This window comes from Gavia stellata, chromosome 9 (assembly GCF_030936135.1).
Source record: "Gavia stellata isolate bGavSte3 chromosome 9, bGavSte3.hap2, whole genome shotgun sequence".
In the NCBI taxonomy this organism is placed as follows: Eukaryota; Metazoa; Chordata; class Aves; order Gaviiformes; family Gaviidae; genus Gavia; species Gavia stellata.
This window is the reverse complement of record NC_082602.1, coordinates 10696038-10708927: the sequence shown is the minus strand read 5'-3', so window position 1 is coordinate 10708927 and position 12890 is coordinate 10696038. Positions and strand designations below refer to the sequence as shown.

General features: G+C 40.2%; 1 protein-coding gene across 2 annotated transcripts; it reads left to right on the top strand.

The window, feature by feature from the left end:
• The first annotated feature begins 1319 nt into the window (after nucleotides 1–1319).
• LOC104262942 (synaptotagmin-15) lies at nucleotides 1320–12521 on the top strand. 2 transcript variants are annotated; one of them, XM_059821392.1, is made up of 8 exons: nucleotides 1320–1326; nucleotides 4709–4907; nucleotides 5600–5742; nucleotides 6303–6598; nucleotides 7426–7596; nucleotides 8100–8220; nucleotides 10819–10998; nucleotides 12303–12521. In XM_059821392.1, exons 1-8 carry the CDS (start codon nucleotides 1320–1322, stop codon nucleotides 12437–12439), a joined length of 1254 nt encoding a protein of 417 aa, XP_059677375.1. In that variant the 3' UTR covers nucleotides 12440–12521. The 2 variants fall into 2 exon arrangements, with proteins under 2 accessions (XP_059677375.1, XP_059677376.1); XM_059821393.1 differs by having other exon boundaries at nucleotides 5597–5742.
• The last annotated feature ends 369 nt before the right edge of the window (nucleotides 12522–12890 follow it).

The following is a 12890-nucleotide window of genomic DNA, read 5'->3' as shown; positions in this document are numbered from 1 at the left end:
ATAAAAGTGAACTCAAGTGAGAACGCTGTAATAGAAAGCAGACAGTTGTCGGTCTTGGCACACAACTCAGAATTTTCCGTTATCTCAAACTTGCTTATAAAGTTTATCCTGACAAAACTGCTGAGCAAAAAATCTATATTTCAACATTACTACTAATTCAGCGTAGAAATAAGAATAGCAAAAGCATCAACTATGCAATATTTATTTAATAGCTAACTATATTAAAAATACAAAACTGAAATATACGGAGCTTTTTCTTCTCAGAGTAAAAATCATCTAAATACTTTCTTACTTAAGGAGGACTCAAAAATTAATAGAAAAAGCTAACAGCAGGACATTTAAAATGCAATTAGAAGAATTCTAAGATTGCACAGAAACAGATGATATCTCATTAGAATCCTACTAGTTTAATTCCTACGCGTTTCTTTAGCTTTTAGATTAAACTGCAGTATACAAATGCATGCAATAGTTGTGAACAGAACAAGCACGTATAATACAAACAGTTGTTAAATTTAAGATATAGATTCTTGTCATACTGGCTGAGAAAGAAGCAAGCATTAGCAGGCAAGAAGAAGCGAAGGTGAATAATTTGGTTTCTGAACATGAGTAATTTTGTTAGTTAAGATCTATTTGGTTGTATTTATTACACACACAAGAGAGTAAAGATCGTTACATTTATAAATACGAATAGGAAAAGCTGTAATTGCAATTATCTAAGTAGACTTTTTGTGTTCCTGTGTGCTTACGCATTTTGTTAAGTTTGAAACAAGTGCACGCTAATGTCTTGCCCACCGGAATTTTCCGAATTAAGCTATTAATATCAAAGTCTTCTTCTGAGCATAATTGTAGTTTTCGAAGTGAGCTCACATAGCCAACGTCGCACAGGTTTTTCGGGCTGACAGAAGATTTATCTAGCACAACGGCTACTTCTGTGCACATTTCCACACCTCCCTCCCCAGCCGCGACAGCTGAAGAGCTACTGAAACTCCGCGATGGCTGTCCCTCCCAGCCCGCACCCCCGGGGCTGACAGGGTCGGCAAGGTTGGAACCTCTTCCGAACACGTCCCTTCCCTTTTTTCTGATGGGAACCAGAGATGTCTCTACTTCCACCCGCGTTCCCAGCCTCCCTGTGCGCGGTCCGTGAGGCGGGCCGGGGAGGGGCTGCCCCAGGGCGCTGCCAGTCCTTAAATAGCGGGGGGCGGCGGCTGGCACATGGCCGGCAGCCCCGGGCCCGGCGCGGCGGAGCAGACAGCCGCCGCCTGCGAGCGAGCCCGGCAGGAGGTGGGACCGGGGCGGTGACTGCAGGCGCCCGAGCACTCATGCCCGGTAAGTGCCGATGGGGGCGCGGGGCAGCCCCGCTGCGGCTCTGCCGGGGCCGGGCGCGGGCAGGAGGGAGGGGAGGGCTCGGCTCCCGCCGCACCCCGCGCCGCGGCTGACCCCCGGGGGGACGCCAGCTTCTCTCCTCCGCGGAGAAGACGCAGCCGCCTCCGCGGCGCGCAGCCCTGCCCGGCCGCCGCGGGGCCCAGCCGGCGCCCCGGACCCCTCCCCGCCGCCGCGCTAGCACTGCGGGGAAGTTGGGGTAAGAAATCGGCTCAAACCTGGCTCTGAACGTAAAGGGCTGTAAAGCCATCCGCCCTCCTTCTGGAGCCGGCTAAGGGAACAGCAGCCTGTAACCCGCCGGGCCGGCAGGCACCTCCCATCCGTATTCCGTGCCCGGAGCACTTCGCTGTCAGAGGACAACTTGGCTCTGTGAGACAGACGCAGCAAGGGGAGAGAGTTTATCCCCCACCCCAAATAATAACGTCGTTTATATTGAGCATATGCTTACACTGTCAATGTTAATAAATCTGAGTATTTATATAGGGATTAAAGCTTTTGATAGAGAACAGCCTGGTCATAACTCCAAAAGGCTTGCTGCAAAGTTTAAGAAAGGCTTATTAAAAGTGTATCATCAGACACTAAGCAAAAAGGGATCCCATCCCAAAGGAGACAGCTGATGACCATCAACACTTCTCTGTGCTAGGATAAACCTGCTACCCGTGGACAGTCCCGCAGCACAGGCCAGTTGGAGATGAAGCGGTCCAACAGGTCTCTTCCATCTCCAGGTGCCAGGATCCTGTACCACAGCAGAATACAATGCATCAATTTCTCATGATGACAGGTAGTTACTTAAAAAGATACATATTTTCTCCCTGCACACAATGGATTCAACTTACTTCAATGGTTGATTCTGTGACTAGTGCTACATTGTGCCCTAAGCTACTGGTTCTGTTGCTGGTCTAATCAGATAAGATGGCCTAAAAGTGAGCCAAATTCTCCTTACCCTCATTAAATCATAGGAAGCTTTACTGAAGTGGATAAAACTTTACCTTACGTCTACCACTGTGTAAAAATAAAACAGGAGAATTTGAGCCAACGGCAGTGGGTGGGTCATAAATAATTAACATGATTTTGCAGTGAACAAATTCAGTACATTGAACTCATTAACAAAGAGATGGGAAACTCATTCTCTTACTCCAAAATCAGTGCATAGCTGCTGTACTATATATTGCATTACAGCACACCTCAGCTTACTGTTGTTAATGGTAAGTGGTGACAAACTGGTTATGGGGGAATGCAGGACTGCTGCTGAGAGCATTAAAGACTTGCGAATGGAGAGGACAAGTTGGAGTCCTGTTGAGCTTGCTTGAAATGTTAACCTTTAAGATAACTATGTCAGACAGTAAAACCACCAGCCATATAAACATTTGTATTGTTGATAGTACACCTGTATGAAATGAACCATTAATTTCTATTACGTTCATGGGCATTAAACTGAAGTATTTTTTCTGTGTCAGGCCTTCCAAGCTGTAATAAAATGGCAATCTGACTGAAGACATACTCCAGCATGCCCTACAAAACTAAGAGGAACGCACAGACAGAATTTCCATACTCAGGAGTGCATTTGTTACACATTTCCTCATACTGGGCATTCTTATGAAAGAAAACTAAGTTACCAGTGTAGCACAACCAGACTTGTCTCTTTATTAATATTAACCCATACCAAATAGGTACTTATTTCCTGTTCCTCAGAGTAAGTCTTGTACTAATAGGCTGGCTAAATGCTGAAATGCATTCAGCCCACCTACTGGTTGCAAGGACAGCAAAGTGCTGTGGTACAGCCCTGAGCAGGATGGTTGCTCTAGGGTGCTGGGAGACATGAGTGATTATATGACTCATGGGGAAGCAGCCAGCCAGTTCCTGCAGAGAGCCAAGGCAACACACCTGGAGGGGAGCTGCAAAAACAAGTTGGCTCCTATGACTGTACCAAAGGCAGGAAAATGAGATAGGATCAGATAAAGTCCTTTGAGGCACTATGGCCTGGTTAATTTTATAGCATAAGGTATTTACCTAAGTGTTCTGTAGCTGAAGGACATTTCATATCACTTATTGCAACATGGCAACAGTGAAAAAGATCAGTAATACATGTATTTGCAACTCACTATATTCTTTATAGCTCTAATCCGTAAACTGTATCAAATTAGTTTCGAGTTCTTATTCAAAACTACTGACAGTGTTGACTGATTATTTTGTGCTTGTATTGTCTTTATTTACATGTACCATTGTATAGGTGGCTAACTCCAAGGTATCTACTAAGCACAGAAAGATAAAAAGGAGACAGGAATAAAGCATAATCACAGTAATCTCTACCTAAAAGCAGAGAAGAGGAAAAAAAGTCAGTACCAGTTGTGAGAGAATGCCAGATTACTTTGTTGCTTCAATTTCAGAGGGAACTGAGAACTGGCAGTACATAGCTGATACTGAGCTGCCTCCCATGGCTGCACAGCAGAATATAGTTCTGCAGTTTGGGCTTGTTTTCAGACAGAGGATATTCTGGTAGGATCAATTCTCAGTTTAGTAGGCCAAGGCAGGCTGGGTATAAGGTACAATGCAGAAGTGGTCTTTCCAGCCTTTTACTCTAGCATACTCAGCAAACATGAGAAAACAATGAACTGAGCCCATTATCAATTGTCTACCCTTCGTCTAGTAAGAAATTATCACAACAGAATTCCTCACACTCCTATTAAAGACATTTAAGTTTTCAATTTTATTAGTGTGAAAAAACCAAAACCCAAATTATACAAAGTTTGGTTTTATTTGAAGTAATCAAGATTCAGTAAACAGTGTTTAATGGATACTTAAGTTTGACTTTACAGATCAGGAAACACATGCATCCTGAGAAAGAAAACAACCCAGAGCTTTGCTTTGTTCCTTGTGCCAGGATCTAGTCTCAATTCAACATAGATTAATAGTTGCAAGAACAAACCAAAATAATGGTACTTTTTGTATTAGGTGCTCCCAGTTTTCTTTTTCGTTATGAAAGCTCTAGCACTTCTGCCATGCTAAGATAAATGCTTATGCTAATGTAAAGTAAGAGCCCAAACAACTCCTGGGGTTTTAGGGTTTTTTCCTGTCTATAGTCTCTTACACTGCAGTCATTGCTAGCATCTCTGAATACTTCCTAATCTCTCACTGCCTATGTCATACATCTTCAGGTGTTGCATTATGCTATAACCAAAGACAAATGTGCGTGTGAGTGGAATGTTTCAGTTTTAAATTATTTTGGAATGTAAAACAAATTTGTCAGCTTTAATATTCCTGTCTACCCCCCAAACATACATAACTTTGATCCCCCTATGATGGTTTATGTGCTTCTATATTTGAACAGAACAAGCAGTTGCTGTTGCTGGAGGTATAATAGGAGGGATCCTTTTGTTTGTTCTCATTGGAGTAACGGTGTACCTGCTCTGGAAGAAATTTTGCTGCCTCCTTTCTTATGAAAAGCTAACCAGTCCTGTCAAACCAACAAATGCAAATGCCATTTTTCAGGATCAGTCAACTTCTGAAATTCAACTAAAAAGCACAAGGTACATATTTTTGTTTTTAAAGCATACCCTATTGGTAATTTATTTCAACTTGTCAAATCTCAAATAAGGGGGTGATCTAAATAGATGCATGTACATATAATTTAGGGGTCTCATTTCTGAAAACAGTCTTGTTCTGTTTTGTTCCTTTAGGAAAATAATACCTTCTGTAACTATGAATGCAATGATTATTTCTGATTTATGTAAAAGAGATAATACATTCAAGTGTAATTGGTGCATGGATAGCTTTATCTGTTACCCAGACAAATTTGGCCTATGTTCCAGAGTCATTCCTGGTGGTCTCATTATGAAGTATCTGAGAACCAAACAAACAATAGGACTTCAGTTCAGAAAGGAGACTCTCTTAGAAAGTTAGTTACTGTAGGGCTTTGGGGCTCTGAAACAAGCAGCTGCAGTTAATTCTTCCTTTCCTTTGAAAGATCAATTCTAAAGGAGAAGAAAGGGAAAAAGCGAGAGATCTGTCTGAAGAATTAAGATCCGATGTCCCTTGCTGGACCTTTAGGCATTATACAAATAATATAAACTGCAAAACAATGGGTATTTATCTTTTCTACTTATGCATCTCTGTAGTATTTTAACAAAACTGAGAGAGGAACAGTAAACTTACTACTGTTACCAAGTTTGTTTTCCATATTTAAACCAGAAGAGTCAGTAGTAGTTGTTGTCTTGAGCAGATCCAGAAGCATTCCATTTATCATTCCACCAACACTGCATGGGCAAGACTGGATTAACCTGACGAACGAAGAACAGGTTCAAGATGACAGTGACCCCTACATGATTCCTCAGCCTGGGCCACGGTCATCATTTCATTCTTTGGGTATGGCATTGCAAAAATGGGACTCTCTTTAAGGGTACTCCTTTAAAGGGTAACTTTATTATTATGAAGCATGTTTATTGGGGGCATACCAGACATAGCATTATACAACACAAGTGCTAAAGACTATGTGTGTATTTTTTCATATATATATATAGGAATTGGGCCAGAATGTAGCCATTCTCGTCCCACTCTTGTGGGACCTTGCACATATAGCAGGCAAAGCAATATCTCCTTCTGTGTTTTGTAAATGCACAACATGAGTGTAACTCAGGAAGTATTGATCATTGTCCCCAGAAACAGCAGAGTGACCAGTTGCAGACTGCAACAATGAATACCCAAAACTAACAAGGTACAGTCACAGAATAAGGGAAAGAAAAGTGGTACAGCCTACAACCACTCCCCCAAATTTGAGGGAAAAGGAAATAAAATACCAAGTTTATGCAAAAGTCTATTGTTAATAAAAAGATTAATGTGACTTCCCTAATACAGCAGCAGTTATAAAAATGCCTGCTACAGTCTTGACACTAATCTGAGGGTGCTTGTTTTTTTATTTCATGAAGCCGGAGCTTATGTTGTAGGGACCATTAACCCAGAGTTGTACAAGTTTCCTGAAGACAAAAGTGAGATGGATTTTCCTGAAGGCAACATTGGCCGCCTCTGGTTCTCCATAGAATACGAGCAAGAATCAGAAAGACTCCTCGTCTCCTTGATCAAAGTCAGAAAGCTGCAGCCTCCTGCTGATCCCTGTAGTCCCTTTGTGAAAATCTACTTGCTGCCTGATGAAAGAAGCTACTTGCAGTCCAAAACAAAACGCAAAACCCTTAACCCACAGTTTGATGAAAACTTTGTTTTTCAGGTACTTTTTCCTTTTGATGAAGCAGATTTTTGTTTGCAAATGCTGACTTGTCAAACTACAGTACATGTTTTGTGAAAAGTAGTTTTCTACAAACTTCTACCAAGATACCAGTCATTTCCACTGGAGATAGGATTTATTACTGGGGTTTCTGCATATCCTGGGCTACTTTAGGTCTGTGGCTCCAGAACTGATCTTACTTGTGGTCTGCACCAAACTTGAGGATTCCAGAACTTGCCTCAGGGATGATGAAAACTCCAGTTTGAACTATGGCTGAGCAGTTCAGCCCAGGAGCTCTAGAAGTCCAGAAGCAACCTATACTGAACTAATGCTTTCATAGCTTTTTGTTTCTTTGCTATGGAAGTCTGCTAGAAACTACAACTCATGAGATGTCTGGTATACTATTTGTACAGTGCTGTAAAGCTAGGAGCTTGGCCCCCTATGCCAAGAGGCTTTGAGCAGGTGTCACAAGACAAAAGGTTTAAAATCAAAAAAGTTTGTGCTTCAGAAAACTGAAAAATGAATGCTTACAGTTTTCTAAACATTTGTGACTGGAAGTGAATGCATCATGTAACAATAGATATATACGAGTTGAAAAAACTGCCAGCTAACTTCACATTTTTCAAATGAACTTGTTCTATTTTAGCTTGGATCTTTAGACTCCTGCATAGCTAAAACTTTAGACAAATTAAGAAAGTGGACTTCAAATAATCAAAGGAAATCTCCACTTACCTTTGACACACTTTGAAAAATTCTTCCTTTGAAGTCATACTAGAGTAGGAAAGTCTCACATGTTTTATTATTAATATATTCTTCCTTTTCCTGTACAGGTTTCCAGTAAAATGTTGTTCCAAAGGACTCTGAAGTTTTTGGTTTACCATGTTGATAAAGAGAAGAAGCATCATCTCCTAGGCCAAGTTATCTTCCCACTGAAAAATGAAACATTAACTGATGACAACAAACTAGTCATATGGAGAGATCTGGAGAAAGAAAACTTGGAGGTATGTGATACCAGTCTGCTTGGCATTGTGGAACTTCGGTCATCTTACAAGTATTGGAGGGGTACAGCTGAAGTAGGAGTATGTTGTACTAAACACATAAAATGCAAAAGTATTTGATAAACATTTGGAATCAAAATTCCCATCTTGCAAACCTGCAGATCCATAGCTGTTATCCATAGGGATTATCCAATTGCTCAGAAACAGTCACATGGGTTAGGAGACACATAAGAAAGCACCTTTTGTTATTTGCTTCTGTTTTGAATTAGTAAGAGCAGAGGCAAGGAAATAGGCATCAGCTGGAAGAGATAGGAATTCAAAGGTTCAGGAAGGCTGATTAATTGGTTCTATCAAATGTCACCACAGCATAAATAAAGCCATTACAATTCACCCACATGCCTTGGTGTGGCAGAAACCACTAGTATGAAGATCAACTTTTTTACTCCCATTTGTCTGTGTGGAGAGTTTTTCAGATATATTTGACAAATGTTCTTCTGCTTCCAAAGCCTCCTTCAGACTACGGTGATATCCAGTTCTCCCTCAGCTACAATGACTACCTGGGCCGTCTCACTGTAGTGGTTCTGAGGGCAAGGGGATTGAAGCTCCAGGAGGAGAGCCATGCTGTCAGTAAGTGTGATTTCCTCTCTATCAGCTCCAGAATTCCTGTTTTAATTTGCTCTGTCCACCCAGACTTGCACTGAGTGACTCTGAAAAGAACAAATAAACATCCAGGCGATTTAATTTGAGTGGAAACAAGCCATAGTTTGTTACTGGGGTAATTAGATTTTCATAGCTCAGTTCTGCTATGTTTTGGTTTTGTTTCATAATAAATGGTTTGTCTCACATCATCACTAGCAATGTTTTTCTCCTGCTTTAATACAGTGATCAATATCCCTTTGCTGCTCCCCAATTCAGAGAAGGTGGCTTTTCAGGGGATATCAACATTAACAGAATTGCCTCAAGGCAAAAGCCCAGAGGTAACAGCTGCAGGACAACTGCTTATGCTGAACAGCTGTCCTGGGGAGAAATGAACTGGAAAAAGATTCCATTTTAGGAGAGCCTGGCCATTGTTCAAAGGACCATGGCATAGAGTCGCAATTTTTCTTTCTTACTGCAGTGGGGTTTTCCCTGGTACATCATGCTCATGAGTCCCTGGCCTCAGATGTTGAGTGCCAAGACTACCCCAAAATGCTGTATAAAATCTAAACACTCAAAGCAAAAATAGCTGCAAAACCCAAGCTTGTGTTTGAATATGTAGTGATTTTTTTGAAGGGCTTTGAAACTAAACAATATAAACATGAAATACTCTCAGCAGTTAAAAAGAAAAGAGGTTTAGTTCTCTACATACACACATCAAAGTTTTTTTGAAGTTTCGTTGAGTGGGCTGTTACCAGGATGTTTAACTTTAGAAATGATGCCCTCTAAATGAGTAAATCTACATTCATAATGTTAGAGATAGATTTGCTCTGTTTAAGGTAAAACTCATAAAAGACAACATGTACAGTAAAATGATGAGAATAGAGGTTTCCAACCTCTGTGCACTTGTTGAAAGAAATATATTACATAATCTATTAGTTATTTGTTTTCTAAAACTAAGATAAGGATGGCCAGAAAAAATATGACTGGTTCATGGCAGATGAACAAAGTAGCATCATGAACTATAAGCAAAAGTTCTAATTTTGCATCATCTCAATAGCTTTACAAGAGAGGGAGAACACACTTAATACATCACATCTCTGTCTGCAGGTTGTTGTGAAGTTCTGTAACACAGAGAGCCAGAACTCTATGCATTTCTTTCTACAAATCTAACAATCTGCCATGTTATTTTAGTGCTGGCATACTTCAGGTTATCATAATAAGCAAGAGTCACGGGCGCACTCCAGAAGGAAGAGCTGCCAGAAGGTGATTCTCCAGAATATATTACTAAGAAAAAAAAAAGGAAAATTAAATAAATTGGGTGTTATTTCCTTTGATAATGCCTTTCAAGTATGATTTAGGGTCCACAGATTCTCTGGTAATTCCTGAAGAAACTGGAATAAAAAGTTTTCTGTATTAACAGGGATTAGTGCAACACCAATCTTTGATGGAAGATATGCAGTACAGGACAGCAAGGAGACATTTATTTTTAGATTCATCTTACTGAACTAAATGTATTAAGCAGTAATAAGTAATGAAAAGTCAGACTTTGCAAGTAGTTTACATAGCACTCAGGTAGCAGCTCTGTAATAAAAGGTCTGTTCTGGTAATCCTGCACCCTCTGAAACAGTAATGAGAGCCTACTGGATCTGTGGAAATAACAAGGAGACATTAGGAGTCCATCAATACTGTCTCAGTCCTGACATTTCTAGTATTTTTTGCTTTACAGATGGACATTAATGAACTGAATAGCAGGGAGTAGCAAACACAGTAGCAGCACGGAATCTATTACTGCTTCACTGGAAAAGAACAAATCTTTAGCCATCAATTAAGATGAAATTTCTACATGCTTGTCACTAAGTTTTGTAGAAGGGTAGGGAAGAATGGAAAATTTCAGGCTGCTTTAGATCTCATTGTCAAAGATCTACTGAATAAGACCACAGTGCAATACAGGTCCCCTTCTAGAAGCAAAGCAAAATTTTTTGTTCTGGTTCCCACACTCACACACAATTTTTGTAATATTTTCTGTAAGAAAGAGCGGAGAGCATTGATCTTTTCCTCAAATTTTCTACGGGATCCCTTACCACAGGGCTAGAAGTCATTAGTGAAACCTTTTGTTTAAGGATTCTTCTTTGACAAGGAGAATCTGTTCCGCTGAAATGTATCCAATCCAAGCACAGGCTGGAGCTCTCTGACACAGCTCTTCCCTCACAGCCTCCTTTATGTTGGATCAAACAAGCATGCGATCAAATATATGAAATTAACTACTGACCCAACAAACTAGGCCTTTAAAAAAGTGCCCATCAGATGAAGGGAAGGTACAGGAATATATGATCAAGGATGCAGGGTAAGAATATGACTGCTCCTTTTAACAGCTTTTAAATTGGAAAGTACACTACAAAACTGCACCCGAAGTACTTTGTGCACTCCCTGCTTAACATTACGCATTGCCATGCTGCCATCTACATTTCATGAATCATTCATGATCTAATTTTATGCTTAATATTGACTCCTGAAAGCAAGAAATTCCTTAAGCCTTCTCCCAACTGCCTCTGATGTATTTTCTTCTTTCATTTCTTTTTCTCCAAGGTGTGTATATCAAAGTCTCACTAATGAACCATAATAAATTCATCAAAAGTAAAAAGACAGCAGCTGTTCTGGGATCTCCCAATCCAGTGTATAATGAAACCTTCAGTTTCAAGGCAGATCAGACAGAGCTGGATACAGCAAGCCTGAGTCTATCTGTGCTCCAGAGTATCAAAGGAGAAAGTAAGCTATATAAATTATTACAGTTAGGATGTCATAAATCTCTTACATATTGCAGAGATATTTAAACACACGAAGAATTAATTCCTTTTCAGCATTAATCATAAAACATATAAAAGGTTTGGGGTATTTCACAGGCTGTTTCTTTAAAAAGCAAAACAACTTATTTGTAGTAAGTGTACGATTCTCTTTCAGAGGCTAAAGATAAATTTAATGGAAGACATGAATAAAATAACTGTAGGCTAATCACTGTCAGTACAAGATGTTGTACTGTTTCATTTTGGTGTCCTAAGAAAACAAGCTTATGCAATTACATTCTGTGAACACTTGTGTGTATAATCCCCCAACCTCCAACATTTTGAAGCCATTCACTATTCCTAACCCAATTTGAAAGAGGAAGAGGAATTTTAATTATCACAGCAATTCAAGCAGTGAGAAAGAAGAGATTACAAACATCCCCATTCCCTAGCAGAAAACCGAATGCTTGAGGTCACCTCTGTCAGAGACTCCATTAAGGCGTTCTGCTTAGAGAAGCAAGTCAGAATTCAGTACTTCCTCTGCTCACAAGAAAAACATCTTCCCTGCAGTGCAAATATGATCTCAATAATAAAACATTAATACCTTCATTTGGATTCATACACTCCTAAAAAAATTCCTTTAGGTGAGATTTTGGACAGGTGCTTTGGCTTTGAGGATTTGAGAAGAACTAGGATCACTACTCATGTCTTTCATAATTTTCACTTGTGGACAGCCAAACACTTTACAAACATTCTGAAGCTCACATAAGGCAGGTTTGAATTATCTTCCCCATCAACAGCTGAAAAGTTCAGGCATGAAGAAACAATCTGCTCATTGGCAGAGGGTGGTCAGGGTCAACCCACATATTGCAACTCCCAGCTGTCTCAGTAACTAAATCTATTCTTTCCCAAGCTAGAGCATCATATGAATTCTACTAAGGTTGCTGATGCCCAAAACTAGGGCACACTTCCACAGTACGCTTGAGGTAGAGGGGCTGGGCAGATGCAGATCTGCACGCCTTAAACTGATTCTAGTTCAGAGTGGAGGCAATAGGGTAGGCCTGTATTGACTAAATACCCACTTACTGCAGCACCTTTTAATGCTGAATCTTAGCATGTAGAAACTACAGAAGTTGAAATCTAGAGTGAATTCCTTGATGAAAATTTTGGTTTAAAAATAACTTTCAGAACATTCATTACAGAAATACAAGTTAATATTCTAATTTAGGTAAGAATTTCAGAGAAGCACTTACAGGTGTTAATCACTAACTGCTTTCTTTTTTTCCCCAGAAACACATCTGCTAGGACGTGTAGTAGTTGGGCCTTTCATGTATACCCGCGGCAAAGAACTAGAACACTGGAATGAAATGATCAGCAAGCCCAAAGAGTTGGTTAAACGATGGCATGCTCTCTGCCACAGCATGTAAACAGCACAGATTAAAAACACAACCTTGAAAAGGAAAAGCTCTCATCATCTTTCATAATCTAACGATAAAGGGTACAAAATCTTTGACCATTTTACACTCTTAAATAGAGAAGAATAAGATAAGTAAATCCTTTCCTTGCCCAAACACAAAGAGAATACTTGGTCCCTGTTAGGCTGGAACTCTATCCTTCCTCTCTTCAAAATATATTCCAATTTAATTAATATGTAGCAGAGTAAACAAAACAGGAAGACAAACATGATCTCCAGTATTAGTAAAATTTCAATTCTTGGTCATGCGTTTTGGGCACTAATGATCATCCATCATGTGGATAGAACCCAAAATGACCTAAGAATTGCCAATGATGATACCAGCCCTAACTGTCCAACGCACTGCATCACCACAGACAGAGTAGCTTCACCAAAATGGATGGAAGCCCAGTAAGCATGCCAAA

What these genes read in the sequence shown, in the direction of transcription:
- LOC104262942 (XM_059821393.1), top strand. An exon ending in GTCATCATTTCATTCTTTGG is followed by an intron (nt 5,743 to 6,302) that starts GTATGGCATTGC and finishes TATTTCATGAAG; the next exon opens with CCGGAGCTTATGTTGTAGGG. An exon ending in CCAGAGTATCAAAGGAGAAA is followed by an intron (nt 10,999 to 12,302) that starts GTAAGCTATATA and finishes TTTTTTCCCCAG; the next exon opens with AAACACATCTGCTAGGACGT.